Source organism: Glycine soja, chromosome 2, assembly GCF_004193775.1.
Source record: "Glycine soja cultivar W05 chromosome 2, ASM419377v2, whole genome shotgun sequence".
In the NCBI taxonomy this organism is placed as follows: Eukaryota; Viridiplantae; Streptophyta; class Magnoliopsida; order Fabales; family Fabaceae; genus Glycine; species Glycine soja.
The window spans coordinates 15,031,356-15,058,420 of NC_041003.1; the positions used below are offsets into that span (position 1 = coordinate 15,031,356).

The 27,065-nt window shown below is 31.0% G+C and overlaps 1 protein-coding gene across 3 annotated transcripts; it reads left to right on the forward strand.

The window, feature by feature from the left end:
• Positions 1 to 8,475: 8,475 nt before the first annotated feature.
• Positions 8,476 to 13,520, forward strand: LOC114389891 (type I inositol polyphosphate 5-phosphatase 4-like). 3 transcript variants are annotated; one of them, XM_028350609.1, is made up of 13 exons: positions 8,476 to 9,320; positions 9,427 to 9,514; positions 9,863 to 9,931; positions 10,056 to 10,143; positions 10,264 to 10,368; positions 10,467 to 11,085; positions 11,172 to 11,365; positions 11,501 to 11,609; positions 11,704 to 11,809; positions 12,037 to 12,345; positions 12,771 to 12,844; positions 12,944 to 13,024; positions 13,188 to 13,479. In XM_028350609.1, exons 1-10 carry the CDS (start codon positions 9,291 to 9,293, stop codon positions 12,171 to 12,173), a joined length of 1,545 nt encoding a protein of 514 aa, XP_028206410.1. In that variant the 5' UTR covers positions 8,476 to 9,290; the 3' UTR covers positions 12,174 to 12,345; positions 12,771 to 12,844; positions 12,944 to 13,024; positions 13,188 to 13,479. The 3 variants fall into 3 exon arrangements, with proteins under 3 accessions (XP_028206410.1, XP_028206404.1, XP_028206408.1); XM_028350603.1 differs by having other exon boundaries at positions 8,491 to 9,320; positions 11,704 to 11,852; XM_028350607.1 differs by lacking the exon at positions 12,944 to 13,024 and having other exon boundaries at positions 8,491 to 9,320; positions 11,704 to 11,852; positions 13,188 to 13,520.
• Positions 13,521 to 27,065: the final 13,545 nt, after the last annotated feature.

The window sequence follows — 27,065 nt, forward strand, 5'->3', positions numbered from 1 at the left end:
AATATTATTTCTTCCCTCTGATGTAGAGAAGTGAACTAATGCATCTATGCATTGATGTTCCTACATATTGTTAGTTGGTATTTCCTATAATTTTGGTGGCTGTAAGTCGTTATTAAGATTATTCACAAAATTTCTTGAAATGTCCTGCAGCAGTTATGTTGTCCATCGTCCATGAAAGAGATGTGTAATTCAAAATAACATGTTGGTACATAATGCCTTTAATAACCAATCTGCCTCATAACTTTGATTGAGACAAGCAATATGTTGAGTTGTGGAAAAATTCTTGTCAATTCTGGACCAGTCATTATTGCGGTTATTTTCACATATTTAAGTTAGGAGTTCCACCGTATCAAATTGCTACCAAAATAAATTCTTAGTGAACAAATTGAATGTGTGTACTGTAATATCTCGAAAATGTAAAGATAGAATACCAATGAGTATTGTTGGGTCCAAAAACAGTGACAGCGGGGGTGGAAAGAGAAGGACACCCTGAAGCTGATTTTTTTCAAATTGAGTCTTTGTGAGGAACGAAAATTCTAATAACTCAATATCTTCAAGAGCATGACTTGTATGCAATAGAAACTGCTAGCTTTAATTTTTTTTTTTTTTAATTTATGTTGTTGACCGGAGAATGTTGCCAGATACCAAATTCTTATGTTCTGTATGGACAATTTGAGTGGCTGAGACAGATATTAAAAGCACGAAAGTAACTAAAAAGGAACTAAAAACAATACAAAGAATGTTGTAACGATTTAAATATAAATATTGATATTATTTAGATAACCATCAGTTTGAGAGAACAGTATGTTCCTGAGTAAAAAGTGTGCTTTCTTGTGTATATTGAGTGCCAGGATGAAGCCGAACAAAGACAAATGCACCTAGTTGTGACACTTCAACTTAACTTCTAAGCAATCTAAATTTAAAGATTTTTACAATTAGAAATTAACTAACTAACTAGAAGACTTACTACTGTGCAAAGGTACGAGAGAGAATCATATACACAATCTTACATTTGCCAGATTTGAATTTATAATCAATCGGTCACTAAGATTTGAATTTATTGTGTCAAGAGTCATCCTCAACAATATTATCACATATGACAACCTATGATTAGATGATCCTGTAAAAGAATCTTTTTATTTTAAGTGTATTTAAATTAAACTCATTTTTTATGGGGAATGGGAGGATTGAAGTACTTTTAGCTAGAGTTTCACTTGCCAAATCAGGCCGTAATTGACAAAAATCCCATACATGCCAGTTGTAGTCCCTGATTTCAGCAGATAATTTATACCTTAATTCTTGAAGGGTGGAGCCAGTTTTGTGAAATGTTAAGATATATGGGAAAACAATCATGTGATATAAACAATTGCCAGATTTTGCCTTTAAGAAGGGGCTGCTTCCGTTGTGGGTTTGAAGTGGCAAGAGGGTACAAAAGTTGAAATGGCCCATTGGCCTAATTAATGTTTAAAAAAAAAACGATGATAAATAAAAGCTCTGAAAATGATATATGAGAGACAGTGACAAGATCTTTTGCCTGGTTGCTAGTTGAATGAAATGAGTGAAGGGACTCAACTCTCAACCATAGCTATAGAGAAGTTTGCGTGAAAATCTTCTCATTTTTTTCTACCCCAACGTGAAAAGTTTCACATCAATATCAACCTATCCCTTTTGTTCCCCCACCAATAAATAGAGTCAAGTCAACTAAATTATTTGTTCCTTTCTGGACAATGTTTTCACACAAAACCGTAAGAAATTTCTGTAACTTGTGTAGGTAACAACCCCAATGATCCATCTGTTCTTAATTTTAGCTTAAAAAAGCAAATGATCATTTCATTGCTCCTATCTTGTACTGGTTTTCTTCTTGGCTTGCTTCACTGCTGCTATGTTTTGTCACTTGGATGGATGTTGGCCTCATGTCATATCCTTTCATTTTCAATATTTTCTTTCTGCTTCCAACACCATCAACTATCCTCTTTTTCCTCCGACAACAAATTTAAAATAGTGATTAAAAAAGTGAGTGTTTATTGGTGGTTGCGGATTTAGAAATTTCTTTTACTGGAAGCAAAAACAAATTCAAACTTTTAGATTATACATAATCATGATAAATAAATTCAAAACACCTATATTTTTAGAGATTATAATTATTCTTTATACATTTTCATATTTTTAAAATGTTGTATGATTTTTCATTATAACTACTATAAAAAAATTAGAAAGATACAATAATAAAATTAACATTCTCTCTCTTATCTCTTCTAATTTTTTATGATTATGAGAACAATATTAACTTTTTTTATGGGGGAAAAAATAAAAATTATTAAATATATTCATGTAAAAACAAAAATCTTGTATTCCCTTGAATGTAGATTCAGTTGCCTGTGTTTATTAATCATAATTTTCGGAAAAAATACTAACAACGGCCTTATAGACACTGATTAAAAATTAAAAGTAAAATATTTTTATTGAAAAATGTAACATTATAATTACCAATAAAACTTTAGCATAATTTTGATGAAATTTTTTATTTATTGATTTATTAACCAATCTTTTTGAATTAAAAATAGTACTAGCAAGGAGTTTGAAAAAGAAAAAACAAAGGTCCCACGTAAGATATGAATTAAGACTTAAGGCTTGGTTTTCTCTAGGTTTGTTCTCCACGGCATGCATGTATTACGTTCCCAAAAATTGACAAATGATGAGTGGGATCCTATGTGTGCTAAAATACAGTGTCCTATGATATGATTATAACTGAACATTTGTTGTCCTCTTTCTATTATTAACATATATCGACGAGGCTTGAGACACAAGGGAATTGTTTTGTGGTCGTTCAAGGGATGCCCTCCATGATTGACCATATTGTCCAATAAAAGAAAAAGTATGAGGGGGTGATGGCTTCTAAAACTTATATTGTACTTTCTTCTTTGTTTTCAAATAAATAAATATGCATTTAATTATCCTATGAATCCAAATCTTATGAGTAATTATTATTTGTATTCGTATTTTGAAGTGTAGAGAACTACGTATATAGATAAGTGCTGTTTGGAAATTTAAAGCCTGGATGTCTACATCAGTAAGTACACATGTACGATGGGCACAGAGGCGTATCATTCATTTGCCAGATTATGAAGAAAATGACAAGGGGATAAAAATTCCCATTTAAAATATTTCAACCAAATAAGAGAAAGAAAAACTAAAAAAACTAAAAACAAATGGCCAATGGACACCTTCAAATCAAACGGTTAGGAAGACAGTGTGGGAGATAAGGGAATGGTGGCTTAATAAGGGATGTTTCAAATCTGAAAAAGCAAAAGAAACAGAAAGAAACCCCATATTACACCCTAGAGTAGAAGATACTTTGGCCAAAGTACAATTAAAGATGCAATGCATCCTTTGACTGCCTCGTTAACCTATCTACCATTTTCTTGTCTAACTCGAGATAAAATTTGATGGAAAACACCCAAAAAGGTCACCGAGTTTCTGACTAGCTAATGACAATTTTATGAAATTCATGTTGAGTTCTTATTTTTACATTCATTTTATAGAGACAAAAGGATGATGTTGATAATTATTGTCTCACATTGCTATTTGTGGCACGCGTTAATGATCTGAAAGAATTAAACTTTTTTTCTTAATAAAATGTAAAAGTTGTTCAATAATTAAAAAGAAAATGTGACACTTATGAGAATGTAATGTCTCATAGAAGGAATGTCTGACAAACTAATACTAGTATACTATGAAAATATATAAATGATTTGGTGTTGATTCATTTTACCTAATTTTTATTTTAATGGATAACTTAATAGCTGTGTTGTGAGAACCACATGGCAATACATGCGGTTTGAGGACAGTCTAAATTGGTTGGAACATGTCTTTAAAAAACACTTAACTGGTTAAATTGGTTGGAACATTTATTTGTACAGCTATTACTATTGATTTGAAAATGGGTTCTTTCAACATTAGTTATAAACATTTATGGATGATTAAAAAAGAAGAATTAAATATTAAAGGATAAGATTTATTGACACCAAGTGCATGTAAGTCAAAACAAAAAGGCGTACACCAAATTAAAATCGTTAATATAGGCTTATCCTATAGTTTATATATATATATATATATATATATATATATATAATATTTTAAAATACTCATAAAATACATGAAAATATTTTTATTTAATATAATTAATTATATATGTTAAATTTTATTTATTTATTAGCCCCTTTTATGTTTTCTGCATCGTCCTTGTCTAGATTGTTGCGATGGAAATGGAATCTCTCATAAAGCCCATCAATAGTCTAATTAAGAAAATTGAATAAAAAGGGAGAAGGAAAAAGACCTAATTAGGAATCGTACAGTTTCTCAAAAAGAGAGAGAGAGAGAGAGAGAGAGAGAGAGAGAGAGAGAGAAGGAATCGTACAGATTTCATGGTTGAATCCAAGTATAGTCTCCCTGATGGATGGCAGATTCCATTTTTCTTTTTTACAATATTATCAACTCTTAAGGCAGCGACAAACTTTCACGGTTCATTTTAGAATATCCAAATTGATGTGTAAATGAGACCCCGTTTAGATTGGCATCTAGGAATGAGACCCCATTTGTCTTTAATTTTGATCTGCTGTTGGACTCTCTTGTGAGTGTATGAAGAGGGGGAAAACCAAATCATAGAAATCTTGCACCTTTCATATTCAATTTGTCGTTTTTGGTCAACAAGTGCAAATTATTAAGAGCTTTAAACCCAAATGAAACGTTTTCCCCTGCCTTGGAACATAGCATCTGGCGAATGATTCTTAATTAAACAACTGAATTAAGCAAACTCAAAATTGAGGGATTTGTATCACAGACTATTAATATATATTTTCTGGTTTGCTTTAAAAAATATATATATATATTTTCTGTTATGATAATTTAACAAGAGATAATATTGCTTGAGATAGATAGAAATTCATTTCAAAGACAAAAATTTTCTTCTAAATATTTAATAAAACTGTATGGGCAATACTTAAATTTGATAAATTTGATGCTACTAACTAAATTGTAGCAATCTCATTTCAATTAATTTAGGTTTGACTATTAATATTTGACACTATGAACACTCATCTAAATTTCCACGTTGCTTCTCATTCTCCCCTCTATTTTGTTCCCTATGCAGACCACTAAAACACAATACTATGGTTGGCTTGTTTTGCGACAGCCACTGGACAAGTCTTGATAACCTATGAATAATTGGAGGGCTAAGATTTAGGTTTATACGACAAATAGTGGAAGATTGACCTAAAATTTGCTGAGCTTTTTTTGCCGTAACCTCTGTTAGTTTAATAATTTGTTCCTTCCTACTTCTTGAAATATTAGTTTAACTAACAAAGATTATTATAATGACATTTTTTAGTAGATGAGGTACTCGTATAAAAAGGTAAGTTCTTGATCAAACTCATGAAATGTACGTAAATTGTGTAAACTAAACCATTGGAGCAGGCCAAGTAGTGGGGGTTTGAATATTTATGCATGAAATCCGAAGTTTGAAGTTTGAGATATTTAATATAAAACCTATAGAGAAATATTTGATCACTCCTTAGAATACCAAATCCGATAAGTTACCTGTTACCCCAGCAATTTGAACATAGTTGATTGCTAAAAGCATAGACCATTGAAAAATGAGAATCTTAAGCTGAAGAATTGGAGACACGATCTCCCATATGTGCCATTTTACTAAGATTAGACCATGAAGATAGCACTTAAGTTAAGTGCTTAATTCATTAAAGTATAGCTTCATTTCACAATACCCAATGAGATCGCGTGGGCTAAGAAGGGAGATGAAATAGGTTTAGGAACACCCCTAGTGGTCTAACGAGATCCTATATTTATGCGAAAGCGTCACACAAAGCAAACTTATAATACATTTCATCAACGCAATCCATGTGCAAATGAAAAGTACTCCTTGTTTTGGTAAAGATTTCTTTTTGTAAAGGCATGTTTGGTTTAAAACTTCATTTTGGTCCTCAGCCATTTGTTTAGTCGTGATCTATGTACCCTGAAGGCCTGAACACCGTAAGCATACGCAAGAGACAAGCAACGCTTTGATACTTTTGCCTCAATGTGGTTTGAGGGGACAAATTTATGTATCATACCGTTAATAAGTGTTTAAAGGATATTAATATATTTTATTAAATATTAAAACATTTAATAATTTATTTGTACTTTCTTAATTAATGTGCTTGCAGCATATACATTTGTCATAATTTATTATAGTTTGATAATATTTATTTATTTTATTTGTACAGTATAAGTAATTTTATTATATATTTATTCAAATGAAACTTGTTCACAAAATTATTAAATAAATATGTTTTAAAACATATTCTTTCTAAAAATATTTTTCTCTAACTATTAAATAACGCACCAAAATTGGCAAAACTCAAAATTCAGTAGCACACTGGAATTTATTATCCACTAGGATCGACTTACTAGAGGATTTTAAATAGTATAATAAGAACTTAAATTAATTTAATCCTTATTGTCGTCATTGTAAAAAAAATATTATTATTGTTAACATATCGCATGTAATCTAAAAACATATTCAAAGTAATATTGAAAGACTTAACAATTTTCTCCATTAACTAGTAATTGAAATTGAGTCAAATCTAACTTCATTTCAAATAGTTCTACTAAAAAGCAATTGCAACTAGATTATATATATGTTAATGTCTAAATTATTTGTTGGATCTCTTTTCATATAACAGTATTGTTTCTCTCTAGTGATGTAGGCCGTGAAGGTAAAAGTAAATATAAGCAAAAAGTCCTCTCTCCTGTGAAGTAAAGTGGTAGAACAAAAAAATATTTTCAATATTATTATATATGACACGAAAGACATGTTGAAGTTGCCAATAAAGACTTACTTAAAATCACAAACAATTTTATCCATTTAGAATTATTCAACCAATTAATTAACTCCTAAACATCATGAAATTTCCTTAAGGAGAAATATTCATCAAAAGAGATTTTAGTAACATCATGGGAATGAAACCCATATTCATAGCAAGAATAAAAATTAACTCTGAATCCTACTATATCACCTGTGTCAACGTAAAAAAAAAAAAACCCTAAAATTCGGAAGTTATGACTCTCGCATTTATAGAGCTATGATGTGAATTAACGAACTACAATTAAGTTATGCAAATTGATCTCCATGAACCTCTTTAATTGTGCCTGAAATGCAGACAAGAGAGCTAACATATTCTAGAATTTTGACATGATCAATGTAAAGGGAAGCAGGCGTTTGATTTTGGAAGTGTTCAAATCACAAACTAAGTGAACAGATTGGCTCATACGCTGAGATGAGAGTGAGCCCTTGAACCAATCTAGAATAGTTTCAAAAATAAAATAAAAAAATCTTGTAATAAATTTATCAAAGACATTGATTTGTATGTTGTACAACATCAAAAACCAAACTGCAAATTGGGACCTTGTAATCAGGAGTACTTCTCCTGTTTTCTTTCAATCACCAAACATTCCATCCAAGATTCCAACCTTGCAAGAATACGAAGGCTTATAATATATTTTAGGTAGAGAGAAACAATAGTAGTATTTTATTAAATAATAAATTTAAGTTTAAGAAAATGAAATTCACATAAAATTTATTTAATAATAAAAAGATATACTGTAGTATCAAATAGCATATCAATGACATTATCTATTATTTTATCCAAAGAGGTAGAGTAAGCCTTTCTTTTTCATATTGGGTGACCAGCTAAATCACACTCCTAGTAGGCTTTTTTAAGCTTAAAAAATTATAAACAACGTTAAGATTTCATATGCACGTAAAAACATGTATTATTGAAAAGATTTCAATCTTAAAATTTTAGATTAACTTATAGTGTGAATTTCACTTATATAATTTGTTTATGATTCATTAGTTAAATATCTTTAACATTTATTACTCTTATTTATAAGAAATTTGATTTCAGAGTTAATAATTTGACTAGTGATCGGCTCAAATGAGTAAAATAAAGACAGGAAATCTATAAATATTAAGATCTCTTGTATTGAAAATTTACCTCACAAGTGAGTTTGTCCATGAAAGCCCTATAACATGTCTTACATGTGTTGGAGCAATATAAGATATTGGAGCATTTTGGTGGCCATGATTAGGCGGACCTAGACAACCACTCTAAGGGTCAACAATATATTTGTCAAAATAGGAAAATTAAATCCAAAAGGATCTAACTTTCAAGTTCGACAATGACTAAGTATGCATAGACACAGTCACAGTCAAAAGGAATATTTGTGCAATGCAAATGATTCCAACAAACAATAAACAAAACAAGAGAAATTTAACAGAAAACAAAGCACCCCTCAACATATCCCCTCTTTAACTTTTCTCCCTTTAACCGCTTTTCTCTACTGGAAGACCAAATGTGAGGAAGTGATGTGATACTATTACTAGTAACACTGCCGGTGCTTGGCATAATAAGATCAAACCTAACTCTTTATTCACCCTGCATAGGGCTTTAAGTTAGTAGAGTGAATATGCACGTTTTTAGTTTATTTTAGATAGAGAATGTGTGTGTGTCCAATATAACCATTGCTTCTCTCTAGTGTCTCCAAGTTCCTAAGCTTGGGTTGGCCTTGGATTTGGGGTAAAAGGCCTTGAGAGAGAGCGAAGCTTGCTTCACTTTATTCCCCCTTCAAATTCGATACTTTGCTCTGTACCCATAACGAGGTTTGGTTTGGTTTTGCAAGAGAGAACCTCTCTCTTTCTCTCTCATTCCTCTCTCTTTCTTTCAAACCAGCACATTGTGTTCTCTCTCTCTCTCTCTCTCTCTTTTTTTTTTCTTTTTCTCTTGTGCTTCATAATCTCTTATAGTTCTTACAACGTATCAGGTGGTTGTCCCATCTGCGCTTTCTTTCTTTCCTTGGGTTTTCATCCTCTCCAAAACACGACCATGTGAGAGAGTGTTTTTTGATTTGTACCTCATTGCCTAAAATGGTGACAAACTGGGATTTCCTCTGTTCCCTCAACGTTACCTAAGAAACAGAGGAGTGCCCTGTGCCCCCGCTCACACACACACACTTTGTTGTGCTTTGAACTTTGATCAATCAACACGTTGTGTCTTTTTCTTCCCTTATAATAAACAGAACCAAAAATTAAACTGAAACCCATGTTCTTAGGGTCCTGAGCCTTTTCATCTTGGTTTATTATTATATTATACTTGAGCTTCTCTTCAACAAGGAAAGGCTATTATTGGATTGCTTTCTGTTGTTAACTCAGAAGGCTTTATGAAGTTGTCCCAACAATGGGAGATGAGAACTCGAAGAAAAGCAAGGTTTGAAAGAATGTTGCCACCTAGCTCTACTTCAGATTCATTTGCATCTGTGTTCTGCTTCTGCCATTGCTTACTCTGTCTCTGTTGTTGTTCTTTCTCTCTGAAGCTTTCATGGCCCAAAACGTTGGTCATGAAGTGGTTCAATATTAAGAGCAAAAATGAGGACTTTCAGGCAGATGATGTCCTCTACGCAGGTGATTGGTCAATTTTCTCATGATTTTAATGTAATTAAGTATGAGGATTGGTTTTGTTTGAATGAGATTTCTCTTGCCTCATAAATTTTCTGTGTTCTGAATAATAAACAAACTTCCATTCTTCTTCTGGAACTTGTGTTGTCTTCGTGTAACAGTTTCTGTTTGAACGAGTCTGCAACACAAAACCAAAGATCTGAACTCTTCAGCTCGTTTTCCTACTTCCCTGGTTTCCACCTTTTGTTATAATTTTTTTTTCTGGTTTTTGTGTGTTTGATTCATTCTGTGGTTTGATAAAATTAACAGTGCAAAGAGTGTGACTTTATTAACTCTATGGTTTTTCTTTTTCAGGTGTCAATGAAGAGTGGAGGAACAACTGTTCACAGAGGGATGAAGACGCTATCAAGAGAACCAAAACAGGTTCAGTACCCATACCATTCCTAAACCCCACCAACAATTTCAGAAATCTTCTTTTTACTTTTTTTCCACCTTGTTTTCATCTCCTACCATGTCTCTGGGAGAGATAATTTATACTTTAATGCAGAGAGAGCAAAGAAGAGACACTCAGATAGAATGCGGCGAGGTAAAATTGACCGTGATGCAGCTCAGGTTACAGATGTGCATAACTATAGGTATGCTTCATGTTACTGTACATTGTTGTGCTTAATTATTGGTGCCCCGTGTCCATATTATTTTAGTCACATTCAGAATAATTGTTATTCTATTGAGTTATTCTTTTCTCCTGCATACAGAATCTTTGCTGCCACTTGGAATGTAGCTGGAAAATCTCCTCCAAGTTATTTGAGTCTGGAAGATTGGCTTCACTCTTCTGCTCCTGCTGATATCTATGTTCTTGGGTAAATTTCTCAACTGTTTTTTGTTTTTTTATAGTGTATTCTCTCCTTTCACCATGTACAGTTCAAGTCTGAACTAGTTTGACTTTTCTTGCACTCAGGTTTCAAGAAATTGTACCTCTCAATGCGGGTAATATTTTGGGCACAGAAGACAATGGCCCTGCCAGAAAGTGGCTAGCTCTTATTAGGAAGACCCTGAATAGTCTTCCTGGAACAAGCGGGGAATGCCACACTACTTCACCGCTTCCTGACCCTATTGTAGAGTTAGATGCTGATTTTGAGGGATCAATGAGGCAGAAGACGACCTCTTTCTTACATCGCCGATCGTTCCAATCCTTGAGTCATAGTATGAGAATGGACAATGAGATGTCACTACCCCAAGCATGCCTTGATCGTCGTCTCAGTGTCTGTGATAGAATGATGTTTGGTCACAGGACAAGTGATTATGACCCCAGTTATAGATGGGCTTCCTCGGACGATGAAAACGGCCCTAGCGACTCCCCAGTCGTAACACATTATTCACCAATGACATATAGATGTTGTTTCTCTATGGAGGATAGAGATAGACAGACAGGGAAGTCAAGATACTGTTTGGTTGCTAGTAAGCAAATGGTTGGGATATTTCTAACAGTTTGGGTGAAAAGTGATATAAGAGATGATGTTCTCAATATGAAAGTGTCTTGTGTTGGCAGAGGATTAATGGGATATCTTGGAAACAAGGTAAGTTTGAATTTGATATGTTTTCTTTATGAGAAGAGTTTATTGTGAACCTGAAGACTGCATTCTCATTCTCTAGAGTTTTCCAGGGTTCAATATCAATTAGCATGTCTTTGCACCAAACAAGCTTTTGCTTCATCTGTAGTCATTTGACTTCTGGACAAAAGGAAGGTGATGAGCTAAGGAGAAATTCAGATGTAATGGAGATTCTCAGAAAGACAAGGTTTCCCCGGGTTCAAGGCATGGGTGATGAGAGTTCTCCTCAGACAATTCTGGATCATGAGTAAGCCCTTCATCTCTTTTCCTTGAATCTTTGCTATGCATCTGATGCTTAGAGATCGTGAAACTAAATAAAAGGCTGCCCCTAGTCTTAACTTTTACCCTGGCAATACCTAAACTTGTGGTTTAATTGGTGTAGTCGAATAATTTGGCTGGGGGATTTAAATTATCGGATAGCCCTTTCTTACCGTGCAGCAAAGGCTCTTGTTGAGATGCATAATTGGAAGGTTCTGTTGGAGAATGACCAGGCATGATACTTTCCTTACAACTTGTTAGAGTGTAGCTTCTTTTCTTAAATTATATATAATATCATCCTAACCATTTGATAGCTTCTTCTTTCAGCTACATATAGAGCGGAGACAAGGTCGGGTCTTTGAAGGATGGAATGAAGGGAAAATATATTTCCCTCCCACATACAAGTATTCAAACAATTCAGATAGATATGCAGGTGATGAGAGACAGTCAAAACAAAAGAGAAGAACTCCAGCATGGTATTCTTATTTTATGCTAATAATCACATGTGTCAATGAATACATATAGTGGCAAATGTAAATGGAAAAGAGAGGAGACAAATGACTAATGCCGTTATCAAAAGAAATGTCCTGCACTCCTGCATTATTTGGAAATACCATGTCATTGTTTATGTGAATCTAATCCAAATCTTTGTTCATGAAGGTGTGATCGTATCTTGTGGTATGGAAGAGGCCTCCGCCAATTATCATATGTTCGTGGGGAGTCAAGATTCTCGGATCATAGACCAGTTTATAGCATGTTTCTGGCAGAAGTTGAGTCTATTAGCCGTAACCGAATAAAGAAATGCTCTAGTTGCTCCAGTTCAAGGATTGAAGTAGAAGAGTTGTTGCCTCATTCACACGGTTACAGTTACACTGATCTGAGTTTCTTCTGATGAATGCTATGATACATATTCCGTCTGATCAACCTGACTAATTGAGGAAACTGAAGTAGCAAAGTATACCATACAAGGTAATTTCTGTCTTGCTTGAATGTCATTCAGATTTTACAAAAGAATCAAACTCTACTTTGCCACTAAGTATGCTATGCTTCCTACAATTTAAAAATTCAGTGAAGACATGCTACAATTTCTCCACATACTCCTCTTTAAATACAAAAACATTTTCCTAGAAGCATGTTTTATGTAATTGATATTACTGGCTAAAGCATTGGGGATCCATTTCATGGAAAAAGCACTTAGATTGTCTGTTCTTGGCTACATTCATTCCAAATTTTTTGGCACTCAGTTTGCATAAGTTCATGGAATATTTGGTTTCATAGAATTCTTGACAGCAATGCATTTGACCGTGCCTTTCTTCCTAATAAAGTTTTTGGTTGAGATCTCTTGAATGCCTTATTCTTATCCTTGGCTTGGTCCCCCACTATTGTTATTGTAGGTGGGCAATGCTCTGGGGAATTCTAGCCCCAATGGTGATGTAAACATTCTGTTACCCTCACAGTCCCAATTAAGGTTGTTCTTTTCCCTTCTCTACTTATCTCAGCTTCTCTGTAATTATTTTTATTTTATTTTATTTTTCCCTAAACCTACCCCATACCTCATCTGTTGCAGCTGCAGAGTTTGATTTTGCCTACAACCACAGAAACTGAATAATCTTTTTGGCAGACTAATTAATCACTCTCTGGTTCAAATGTAAATACCATCTCAATTCTGATTTTCAAATGACGAAAAGTAATTTTTATTTATAGTTTACTCGTGTTCCAACTCAGCTAGGCTGGGAATAACTAAAAGTGAATGTGTCACAACGTAGAAATAAGCCATGTAATTTTCTTATTCATTCTCTGGTGTGTTGCAGAAAACATAAAAAGAATTACCGCTGTGAAGGAGGGTACTCATTGCTTGTGTTAGAAAAAGATATGTGCAAGTTCTGACGTATATGAAGCTTCTTTTCTCGTGGCAGCTAATGATTTCACCGAGGACCATTAAAGCTAATGAGTAAATTTTTATTATGGCTTTGTTTTCAACATGTTGTAGTGTTTTCTTTTTCTGATTATTAAGATCAAAGTTGCAACCAAAAGGAAAGAAGGAAATGCGCACAACATACATTGCTTTATTGGCTTTTTATCAGAAAGTCATTATTTTTGTAACCAATTCCAAATTATGACCCTTTTATTTTTTTTTTCTTTTACTTTCATTCCGATTTGGGAATGATTCTTTGGGCAACATCAACACCTTTTTCGTCAATGTTTACTGTATAATAATGAATCGGTGAATTTGGCCCATGCTTAATCAGGATCGGCTTAAGTTCCAAGCAAGAGTTTTAGGTCCCAAAAAAAAGGTTCCAAATTTTTTTTAGTACTAATATACCTAAAAAAAAAATTATTGTAAAATTATATTTGAAAATAAATTTTAATTAAAATATTATAAGTAACTATTAATTTTTTTATTGATACCATAAATAACAATTAATGAATAATAATTCTTTACTAGTATCATAGTTTTGTTTAGAAAAAAAAATTTAATAGTTAATAACTAAAGAAATTCAAAAGATTTAATAGCTAATAGTTAACAATAATAATTTTAATAAATTATTTTATATATAAATAAAAAATATCATTTTTAAATTTATTTTATGCTTAATAAATCTTGTCATCGCACTCCTTTTTGACATTGCCATGTTGTAGAATATTTCATGTGAGTATTTTGAAAAGTAGTTCTAATAAAGAGTGACATAAACTGTTATAGCGATTCAATAGAAAGAAAAGGACGTGCCAAAGTGCTTTGCTCATCCACCTATGTTGATCCTTTCAGATAATTTATTTTCGGACCTATAATAATGGTTCTCATTTAAGTTTGTAAAATCTGTATGCACCATCAAGGATGCAACTTCTCCATTAATTAGAGGAACCCATCCATATCAAAATAAACTGTTAATTTATATTTTTATTTGTTTATTTTAAAATTAAAAATGTTAGTTACTTTATTAATTATGTTTTTATACTGTATTTTATCAAGAAATACATTAGAATAAGTAAAATCAAAGAGTAACTAACTAATGTGAGTTAATTCACAAGAAAAAAAAACTAATACTAGTACTATATTTTAAAAATACTTGTACATAATTAATAGTACTGTAGTATATTCTTATAAAGTTTTTTTTTTTTTTTATCAAACATCTGATATGACAAAGATAGATCGGGCAATTATATCAAATGCAGTCCAGATAGGGACTGCAAAGATACTGTGGTTATCATGGTTCTAACTTTCACTTTTTTACTACAACCTAAATGGAACAGAAAAACCAAAAAACAATGGAAGTGTTGAAGACTCGGAACTTGGAATTTGGAAAAGTAATAGGAAAGCAACAACTAAGAACAATTTGCTAACAAAAATGGAGTCTTAATGGTTTTAGTTACACACACACAAACTAGGTTTTCTGTGCCAACCCCACTTGGCTTTCAAAAATCTCTCTTCTAATCTACACGCTCTGTTGCCGAGAGTGAATCACAACTCCACTAACTATCCCACGTGTCATCCTCAGGATCAAAGCGTGGTGTAAACGGATTCCTGTCTTCCGTGGGATTTCTCACCACGAGTCGTACGGTCCAAACTAGAACCTGGTACTTATAAGAATTTTTTTGGTTGAGATACTAGTGGTACAGTAAAACAGCAATTTTTATTCATAAGAGCAACAATTAAATAAGTAAAATTAATAAAACTATTAAAAATCATAATGTATGATATTATCAAAGTATTTATACCCCAATTTTAATTATGATTTAATAATTTCTTTATATTTGTATTACCTCAATTATTTTTATTTATTTTAAAAGTATTATTTAATTTAAGAAATAAAACTAAAAACTTTATTTTTATATAAAAATTATTTCAAATTTTTTGACATAATTTTATTATTGTTTTTTTTTCAATTATAATATCTATTCATAATATTTTAAAACTAAAAAATAAATGTATAACAGATAAAAAGAAATAGAAGTATTTTAAAGTGAAATGATAATATACTTAAGTATATTATATTTTTTAAAATTAAGAAGAAGTAATCGATTTTTTTAACTTTGATATAAAGTTTTGAACAATAATTTTAAAAATAGAAAAAAAATACTAAATTAAGATTAAGAAATATATTGAAAAACAGTATGGGTTTTTAATGAAACACGTACGGAAATCTTTTTTTTTCTTTCTCATTTGACTTTGCCGCAGTTACAAAGTAATTTATTTCCATCGATTATCACATATATTAATTTCGATAATAGTCGGTTAAAAACTATCCATAACAGTTTTTTTCATAATTATAATAAGTCATTGATATCTTAGAATGTTATATTAATAAATAAGAGTTAATACTCATAGCTACTAAATAAATAAATAAAATTTATTTACAAATCTTTTTATAAAAATACTTTTGTAATGATAACAAATTAATCAATAGTAATTCAGGGTACACATTTTCTGCTAATGAAATCTAGATAAGAATTCTTTTAACTAAGGGAGACAAGAAAACTTTTAACCTGAAGACATTCTGGCAACGTGCCGCCTGGCACTTGTATATATTTGTTATGAAAAATGGCAATTTGATGAGATTCTTTGATGGTTTTTTCATATCATGTTCCCACTTTTTTTAGGCATCACATTATTTACCAGACTCTCCTCCGGATCGATAAGACGTGCTTCGTGGTTTGAACTTTGAACTATGCTTCTTATGTATTTGAATGTAAATCTAAATCATTTGCTTTTGGCACGTTAATTTTCCAATTGTATTAATGTTGATCACCTTTGGCTTGGCTACACTATTCGTTGCATTGCAAAAACTAGTTATGGACAGAACTGGATGACACGTTGTTTTGGTCATGCAAATTTAAAAAATTAGGCTGTCAAAGGCATCCATTAAATATGTGTTGAAAATTTTCATAAAATTATTTCCTCTATTAATGTAACTGAAGAGAAGACTAGCAAGTTAGGGTTTTGATTCTACCTAATGTAGCAACGGTTTGACTTAAAAAGATAATCTTTAGTAATTGTGATATATATATATAGTCATTGCCAAATACGTTAATAAAAGAAAATATAATGTTGATTGAATGTGTAAGACTTAAGAAGACAAAAAGGAAGAAAAGGTAAGGAATTTGATCTCTCTTACTAACTAAAAAAATTAGCACACTAATAAATAATATTTATGGAGAAAAAATATTCATTAATTTGGTAATCTTTTAAAAGTGAAATAATTTCACTTATTTTTAGACAAAAAATTAATAATGGGAAGAGTAATGGGGTAATAGGGGACACAGATTTCAAGTGGGGACAAGGGGTTGACAGTTGACACACTTGTGTTTCTATTTCGCGAAGCAAACAATATGCTTTTGACGGACAAAAAAAGAACGAGTCTATAGAATACAGATGCCAAAGAAGAGGCCTAAAGGGAAAGGGAACTAGTGCCGGGGCTCTCATTTCCAAAAACTTCAAAGCAAAACACTATCTGACCATTTTTATCTTGCTTTAATTACTTCCTTGTTTTAAGATACTAGTACTACTACTACACTACTATAATACTAGTATCTTTTACAACTATTTAGATTTAATTGCAATTTTACTTCTCCTACATTAATTTATGTGTAGTTATAATCTTTAAAGTCAAGTACTACTTACCGTTTACAGGCACAGCCACAGACAATGCACAAAAAAAGTATCAATTTAAATAGGGTTTACTATATAATTGAGAAATTTGAACCCAAACTAGAATTATAATTGATTATTTATTGTGATTGTGGTGTGTCTGTGAATGAATGAGTTTTGAATAAAAAAACCGATTCTAAAATCTAAATTCGTGGATTTTTTTTTGATACAGTAAATTCGTGGATTTAAACTACAACTTCAAATTATAACTTGTATAGATATAAATCCAAGTATATAGGAAGACAAAGAAGAAGATTCTTGTCCTATTTGTTTTTTAAAGTTGTTATAGGTATATATTTTTATTTGACTCAGATAAGATGGTCTAAAACGAAGAATATATATGGTTTTAACATAGTTTAGTGTAGCACCGAGTTAGTGAATCAAACGGTATAATTAAGATTATTTTAGTTTAATAAGTGATTTCTACCAAAAAAAAAAAAAAAGAATTCAATGTCACATCAATTAATAATAATATGGCTAAAATGCTTTTTAGAAGACAAATAATGCTCGCTTCCCCTTAAATTATTTTTTTTTGTATTATGTAAATCCATTTTTTTTAAAAAGTTTATTATATAAAATAAGGTAAATAAAAGAAAAAAATATTTTATTAGGATACATAAAATTATATTATTTGTAATTTTTTATATTTTTTTTTACTATCTTCACAATAAATATCTTTTTCTTTCAATTTTTTAATAATATTCTAAAAACATTAGCAAGACCTATGAAATAATCATAATGGGTTTTCAAGGATCAAAGATTCAAAGTTCGGTAGCTGTAAATCACGTGAATGGTGTCCTATATTTCTCCCACAATATCAATGTTGGTTCCCATGATGAAGATGGCTTGAAACATAATGCATACGGGCCAACCCGTAAGAGAGTTGCACTTTTCATGTAAGTAATTAAATTGTTCACCTACTTTATCAGCTTCCCCCTTCCTCTGGCCCTACCAAGGCTTGGCCACTATTGGAGAGCACAACCCCACTGGGCTAAATGGTCCTTGATTCTCATGTTGCCTTACTCATGCACCAACTTTTCATTTAATTTCTATAATACAACAAATTTTCAGTTGCTAAAAGTAACTACTATACTTTTTGGTGTTAAAAAGTAATTAATACTATCATATAAAACAGTACTAGTATGCTGGCACACCAGATCGGGGTAAAGAGACTATAGAGAGGATAGGAGTGGAGGAAAATGAGTTAGGACGACTTACGAGCGAGTTAATTATTGCTTATACTAACCATGATAAATTATAACTTATAAGTTGGTGTTAGTTATGCTTGACAATAACGGTTATATAAAGACGAATGCTAGCTATATAGTACAAAAATAATCATACCAACTCAACTACGAATTACGTCGCCTACATAAATTATATTAAAGCTGAACAATTGAAAAACATAAAGGAGTTTTTTCTTTTCTTTTAAATATCGTGAATTAAATCGTTGTCATAATGGATAAATATTGACAAAACACCATGAGTAACATGTCCATAATTAATGAAGTCATATGATATCGATCAGTTCCCAAGTTTCATTACTCAAACTTCATATAAAATAATTAAACAAAAGCGAGTTTATCAACAAATCCGTTTCGAACATTTATTAAAGAATCAAAAAGAAAAACTATAACTTAAAATGAAATACTTAGTACATTAAAAATTTATTTTTTAATCAAGTATCACACTTTTTATTCAATAATTTTTAGTGCTACAATTCATTAACCGCGTACTCTTTATAATTCCTAGCTTGTTAAGAAAATTGAAACATGAATGCTGTAATCAATTCCCTCAATAATTGGCTGGACAATGGATGACGAATCACTGGGATCCTGATCATCCCATCCCCATTCCCATGCTTGCTTGCTTACGCTGTCACTGTGTGTGCCTGAATCTCTGATCCCCAATGTCGTTGACAACCAAGTTTAGCATGTGACGTAATAGAAAATAATGGAATGAACTTATATATGCAGTGGAATTTAATAGTTAAAAGTAAAATACACAAATAAATGGTTCAATTGGCAATACCTGTTAACCTTTTAGAAATTAAGGACTTGTTTTCAATTCCAGCAAAATACATATTGAAAGACAAGGAACTCTATATGTAATTAAATGCACGGAACTATAATTTATGTTGATCAATTGCCAGAATAATGTTCTTATTATTTATCCATTAGTTTCAAGTTTAAATTTTATGACTCGTAATAATTTTATTCAACTTGAACATGTTTATTTTTAGAACACATGTCTATAAAAAGAATCTCAAGACAGAAGACTAATAATCTTAATAGTGTGGTTAAAAAGAAAAACAGAAAATGAAATCTAAGAAAGGCTTGAGTGGGACTGTACATGCAGCCCTTTTACATATGCTTTTCAATTTCAATGGTAAATGTTTAGAACTCACTTTTATTGGTTATACGTAATGCATGCGAGGTTAAGGGTTGTGTGCACTTAAACATGCATTAGTAGGAGTTTGGCCTTTTTGTAGTGGACCACTTAATCATAATTGCCAAATTGACAAGTGCTACCACAAAAGAGAAAGTCTTATCTGCAACTTTGAATTGCATTCGCATTGGACTTGATATTCGATATCGATAGTCGATACCCAATTACCCATATATAGGACAGTGGGGGCACTCATCATGAATCATGAAAGAGCTTATCTATCTTCAGAATCATGACTAAATGCCAAACGTTTGGCTTCCAGGATCATGATTCTATCATTATTTTTAACCATTATGCCACAATTTTCACTCATAATAATATGCTATTGATTTATATACATCATTCGAAATCATGTTCGAATATACATGTGCAAAAGATCTAGACTATATACGTAAAGTGAATAGATCGTCTCTCACGTAAATTATAATATAATGATAATGATAACAATCAGTGTTTTAAATTAATTAAATAACTTTAGAGCAATAATACCTAAATAATTTCTATATATTTAACATAGTATAGGTCCATAGAGTATATGTTTGGTTTTACATTACTTTATAAAAAAAATTTCGTTGAAATCTCAAGTAAATGGTCACATATTTAATCTCATGTTAAGGAATTAATATTAGGTCTAAAATTAACTCTCTTTTTTTTCCTTCTTAATCATAGGTATTTTTAGGGGAGACAATATTATTTAAGTTGAATAAGATCTTCATATATAAACAATAAAATTCTTTCCTCAAAGTATTTTAGTGACAAAATATCTAAAACTCGAATTTAAGATTTCTGATTAAGTTGATAATCTATACTAGTTGATTTAGACGCTTATTGATTGTCTAAAATTAACTTTGAGTTCAAAAAATTAAGTTCAGTTTGATCAGTTTTTAAGTTCTCGAGAAGGGAAATGAGATGCTGATCTCAAAAGTTCTCTGGGGTCTCAAGTGTAAACCTTGGTTAAGTGGTAAAAGATGATGTTTAAATTTTCGAATGTATGTTATGGGTTGGAAGTTTCATAGGGAGAGACAGACACATTTTGCAGAGAGAGAATTCTGATATCTGACAATATTGACGCACGCTTGAAAGTTGCACAAAGGGCTATGATAAAAGTTCATTGGCTTTGGTAGGCGTCAAAACAAAAGCTAGCTAGATCTGATCTGACCAGTACTACTCCACTCCTACCTCACGCCAATGCCATCATCCAATCCAATCCTTGCTCAAACAACCAACAAAAATTAAATTAAAAGCACCACACTCATATATATGCAAAAGAAAGAGAAAAGAAAGCTTCCTTCCTTCTTTTTTCGTCATTTCTCATTTTCTTTCTCATCATCTATTTGCAGATTCTTTCACTAGTTTTCAGCATCAACAATTAAGTTTTTAACACGGGCATTATAGTCTTTGCAAAGCAACGTGCAATGGAATTTCGTTCTTCTCGACCTGTGACTCCTTAATTTCTAGGATTGTACATGTTGTTCACTGGAGCTTAGTAAAAGTGTCTGTCCTGTAGAAGTAGCATCAAAACAGCAAAAATAAAAAACAGATAATAGGTATGAATATGTATATCATCAGCAAGAGAATGACCAAATAACGAGACAGGATACGCAAGCTAGCTAGGTCTAGCTAGCTAGGGATGGACCATAATAAGGCAATAAAATTGTATAGATGTACAGAATGTATTGATATTGGTCGTTACATTATGGTTAAATGTATATGCATGGTGATGTCACGGTTAGGCCCTCACTATATATATCATAATATAAAATATTAATAAATCTCTCTGATTGTTTTTGCTTGTTAAACAAGGTACCATATATAGTGGCAAGAATAAGAACTTAATTAATGGTGTTAAAACGTTCACAGGACAAGAAGCCACACGAGGATTGGGTTGACATATAATTAATTTGGGTAGAGTCAACAAGGAAATGTGAAATTAAATTTCAGTTATTAAACCCTATATGTATGGTCCTACATGAATTCACTTCACCAGTTATATATACTAGCAGTGTTGCAGTGCAGACTGGTAAGTGCAGAGACTGACTCAGTTGAATTGGGTACGTATATGTGTGTGTGTGTGTGTATAGGGAGTGATGATATCATGGTTGGCGTAGGATCACTGTTGATTTTGCCGCTTGCATGATCCATTATTTGCTGCAGCCACGTGCATGGAGCTGAACCTCTCGTGTTTTCCTCCGTGCAGGTTTTTTCTATTCTGAGTTACTGTGTTCAGTAAGTACTGTTACTATCATGGAGCAAAGTCCTTTATTTGCTTGCTTTTGTCCCTAGCTAGCTTCTCTTCTCTTCTTGTTACACACATTAATTCAAAATCACAATGCTTGCGTCAGTTGGATGCTCTGTGAGTTGATTAATTAAGAAATGTAACTCATCGATTATTTCAAATCCGTGAAGGCCGTGAAACTGGGTCTATGATCATTTTGGTTTGGTATTTATAGTTTAGGGATCCATTGATTCCTCCGAATCAACGTCCTTCCTGCCATGCATTCTATTCTACATTGGTTATGTGGATTTGGATTGAACCGTGTCTGTTTGTTACCTAAAATAATATAGTAATAAATTAAAAATATACTATACATAATGACAAACAATAGTATGTTCAATACATGCATTTATTATTTTTTTACAAATTGAAATTAAGTCATGATAGCTAATGTCCTTAGAGCATTAGTTAGTTAAAGAATTAAAAGAAAAAATATTTATTATATATATAAATCATAAGAGAGCATAAAAAAATTATAAACAATGTAATTTTCTATCTCTTATTAAAAATATTTCTAATTTAGTATTTTGAAAAATAAGAAATTATTAATATGTTGAAAACTCGTGTAATATATATGGTGCTAGTAGTAAAAGTGCATTAATTGTAGAGAAATTACTACTATAAGAGAGGGAAAATAAGAAATGAAAAATAAGAGAATGAAAAAAAGAAGACAAAAAGTGCATTTAATAGAAATTATTATAATGTTTTGAAAACTAATTAAGTGAAGGTATCATCATTAATTTAATGCTCAAGTAAAACTAAAAAATAAATAATCTAAATAATTATATCAATATAAATTACTGGTTATTTTTTTATTAAACCCCATATCTATTTATATTTTTAATTAATTAATCTATTTTACATGCATTATATATATAATATTGATGAAGTATATATTTTCGAAATTCTTTAACTAAGTGTCCTGATTGGTTAACCGTTAACAAGACCCAAAGAAAAATAGTCTAAGCGTGCGTAGGTAAGGTATAGGGAACTAGGGAGGGAATGGGTTATAAATTGGAAGTTAATGGTGCGGTGGTTGTGATGGCAAGTGACATTGGTGTGGTAATCTGTGCTTCACTCACGGCAGCGCTACAAAAAAGCATGCAATTGCTTCATGACATCATCATGTGTATAGGCCCTCATCCAAAAAATTCAAAGATTGTCGTAACTTGCCAATTTAAGCACCAAATTATTTTAAGAATGTAACTTAATAATTACCAATGTCGGAGTAATAATTACCTAGGCCGTAATCTAATCGAAGATTGTAGTGTAATTCATGGAATTCAAAATTATTTTAAGTACGTTAATTTTTTTATTTTTTTTTTAGCAATTACGATGGTTTTTGAAGTTTCGGAAGTATGCTCCTTAATTCTAAGTTAATTAAGAAAAAAAATTAATAAAATGAAACCAATCATATTGCCGAAATGAATTACTCATAATATATTACTCTCTGGTAATTAATTTTCTTTATTTGGTAAATTATTACTATTTTAATTAAAAATTAAATTAATAAAATAAGCATGCATGAACAAGCATTATTGTTTTAAGGGGGAAAATTAGTAGTACGGGAGGATTGAAAAAGAATTCTTAATTAACGTAGTATGCTTAAGTGATTGGTAGTGATCTGTCCCATGCCCATCAAAGAAGACAGTACACGATCCGAGCTACGAATGGGTAGGCCCAATAAGGCGAGAAGGGCCACCCAGTCCAATGAGGGAAGACAAACTAACACAAAATACCCATCTAATAAGGACCTATAAGTTTGTATTTTTTAAATGTATTTGAAAAATTCAAACAATTTTTAATTGTTAATTTTTTTTCCTAAAATTAAACAAACATATTTTTGTAGAAGCAAAGATATCATAATGTTTTGATGATGCTAAAGAAACACGCTTCTCAAGTTTGATCCAAAATAAAACTCTAAGAAATTCAAGATAAATGATAAAGTTAGTCTATAGAGTCTTAGAAAGAAGTTTCTAAATTGATGATGCATAAGTTATGACCAAAGGTTTTTTCTCAAAAGCTTTTAAAAGAGATATTTATTCTCTGATAATCAATTACTAGTGACAAAAATGTTTACTGGAATGCTTTAAAATGTTTTTAATATTTTGAAAGCTTGTAATCGATTACACAAGACTTGTAATCGATTACCAAAAGTTTTGAACATTTTAAGACAACCTTTAGAAATTTGAATTTAAATTTCAAAGTCTGTAATCGATTACCAGAATTAAAATTAAAATTTTAGATGTGAAGAGTCAAAAGTCTTCAGAAAACAATTGTGTAATCGATTACACCATTTTGGTAATCGATTACCACTGAGAAATTTTCTAAAATATCTCCGAACAGTTACATCTTTTCAAATGATTTTGAATGACCATTAAAGGCTTATATATAAGTGACTTGGGACATGAATTTTCAGAGAGTTTTTCTGAACTGAAATGTTTTATCCTCTCAAAAATGATTCCTTGGTCTAACACTTGCATATTTAATAAAGAATCTTGATTGATCTTCAATTGTAATATCCTTCTTTTAAAGAGAGAAACTTCTTCTTCTTCTTATTCAAAGGAAATTGTTTAAGAGACCGAGGATCTCTTAAATGGTAAGGATTCCTGAACACAATGGAAGGATTATCCTTGTGTGATTCAGACTTTGTAAAAGGGGTTTTTACAAAGAGAGTGGAAAATCTCAAGTGGGTTGCTTGAGTGAGGACTTGACGTAGGCATGAAAAATGGCTGAACCAGTATAAATTAAGTTTACATTTCTCTCTTCCCTTAACCTTCTTTTATTTATTGTTATTTATCTTTTATTTTAAAAAAGTTTATTTTGAATTGTCTTTTGAGTAATTCATATTAATGGTGCATTGTTAATTCAAAAAAAGAGTGGAATTTTAATTGAGAAATAGTTTTTGTATCTTAATTCAATCCCCTTTTCTTAAGATAACTGAGATCACTTGTCTAACAATTTTGTGTATAATTACATTCAATAATTTTTTTAGTTAATATCTTAAATATATAAATTCCAAACTCTTGAAATTAAAAAAATATGCATAATTTATTTAATAAATTTAAATTTTAGGAAAAAAAGTTAAGGGGTCATTAAATTTGATAAAAAGTTAAGAATATTATTGAATTTTATAATTTTTTTTATAGAAAATAGTGAAAACAATAAAAGTTTTTTTCTATTTCTTAACAACCCTTTCAATAAAAAAATGAAATGAAAATAATATGACATTTTTATAATTAAGAGTAATATAAAAATAAAATAAAATAATTTTAAACCAAAGGACTCATAAGCATGTTATTGCTCTACCACTCATAAAAATTTTTCTCCTATTATCTTTTTGATGATAAAATATTGTCATACTAGAAATAAAATATATTTTTTCTATATCCTCTATATGAGTCAATCTTATTTTAAGTACAATGTTACTGAAAGTCATTTTGCAATAAAAATCTTCCAAGATTTTTCCCAAACAATTGTTGTAATTTTAGTTCTTTAAAATATACATATAAAAATGCATTATTTGTATGGTATAATATAAATAATAGAAACAATATCAACATTTCTCATTGAGTATTGAGAAGCTAAAGTAAATTACTTGACTACATTGCCGTAGTGCGACGAATTAGATTGTAATATCTAAAATACTTAAGTAGTGTAGATAAGTCTATGAATGTTTTTCAGATTAATTGCACGATAATTTTTTTTAATTCTACTATAATTCCATATTTATTTGAAAAACTTCATGATAACATGCATCCTTTATTTATTACATTAACCTTCTTAAATATTTCAAATATCACGTTTCACTGCAAGAAAAGTTTTATAATCTTTAATAAGCTTCATACATGCTCGTACCTTCCCACAATAAGCCAATTTGGGTCTGCCAATGTCCTCACTCTTGAAAAAGGAAAATATAAACCTCAAAGTGATCATGTGATATGATAAAAATTTAAAAATATATAAATTCATAGAGAAAAAAAGGAATGAAAATGAATTGTAAGAAAGTGAAATGTATGAAAATCTGAACTCATTCAAAATCATATAAGAAAATAAACCGTGGAAGAAAACGAGCATCACATTCACATAACATGTTCTGCTCCAACACTAATTATTCTGCTACCGCAGATATAGCAACCAGAGTGGCCATTTTATTACATTTGTATCGATCCATGCATTTACGTACACTCCATCTAGCTAAACATCATATCACTACTAACATGACACAAAATAAGGAAAAAACTCAGAATGTCAGCTTGAAGTTTAATAGATTTCCTCCTTTAATAACATTTAAATATGATTTATTTTTATAATAAAAATATCTTTAAAAATATTTATTTAGTAGTTATTTTTAGCATAAATATTAGGAATTGATACTTTTCTTATTTATGACTTGCAGATATAAAAATGAAGAATTAAAAGTAAAGAAAATCCAAAAAATATCAAAAATATAAATAAGGAAGATTTTTTGGCGTCAGACCCAAGTTCATTCCAACAGCTGTAATTTTTTCAGATTAAAAAGGATGAATGATGAATGAAATTAAAAGTAAGAAAGGAATAAAGACACACCGAGTCTCGGAGCAATCTAATACACACCTAAAGCCTGAGAACTCTCCCTTAGGAAATTCCTTCTTCTCTTTCATCATTCTTTATTTCCTTTTTCCATCTCTTCTCTTCCATCAGTTCGTATATCCCTTTGCTAGTGTAAAACCCCTTATGGTTATGAGAGGCTAAACCCTTAGTTAGGGTTTGACAGGCTTAAAAAGTCAAAAGATGTATTATACACTTCATATTTATCAATGCAAACAGATGTTTTCTTTCCTATTATCCTTTCTTATTTCTAATTTCATGCATCATTCATCCTTGCATTATCTTTGGGGGTTAGGTGCTCGACAAAGGATAATCCCAAAGAAGGTTTTGCATGTATCTATTTCAGGAATTAGTCGCTCGACAGAGAGTAATTTCTAATAAAACTAAAAAGAAGAAATATCTTAATAAAATCATTGTTAGACATAAAATGATTGTATTATGCCCATGCATCAAAGCAAACATATAGAATTATAACTTCATGTATTTTATCTATTGGCTCTTTGCAAAAACATTTGGAAGATAGATAGGTAAAATAGGTGAGACATCAGGTATTTTAATAGATGTGAGTAAGATAAATTCACCTGATAGAGAAAATCATAAATAATATATCTTAGACAAATAAGACATGCTAGGTCCTAACATTTTCATCCCATTGAATTCACTATTTTTTCTTTTGTTATTTAGTAATAATTATTATTTTATACTCTGTTCTTTTAAAATTATCTTTTA

What these genes read in the sequence shown, in the direction of transcription:
- LOC114389891 (XM_028350607.1), top strand. Translation starts at nt 9,291, where the DNA reads ATGGGAGATGAGAACTCGAAGAAAAGCAAG. An exon ending in ACAGATGTGCATAACTATAG is followed by an intron (nt 10,144 to 10,263) that starts GTATGCTTCATG and finishes TCCTGCATACAG; the next exon opens with AATCTTTGCTGCCACTTGGA. An exon ending in TGGGATATCTTGGAAACAAG is followed by an intron (nt 11,086 to 11,171) that starts GTAAGTTTGAAT and finishes AGAGTTTTCCAG; the next exon opens with GGTTCAATATCAATTAGCAT.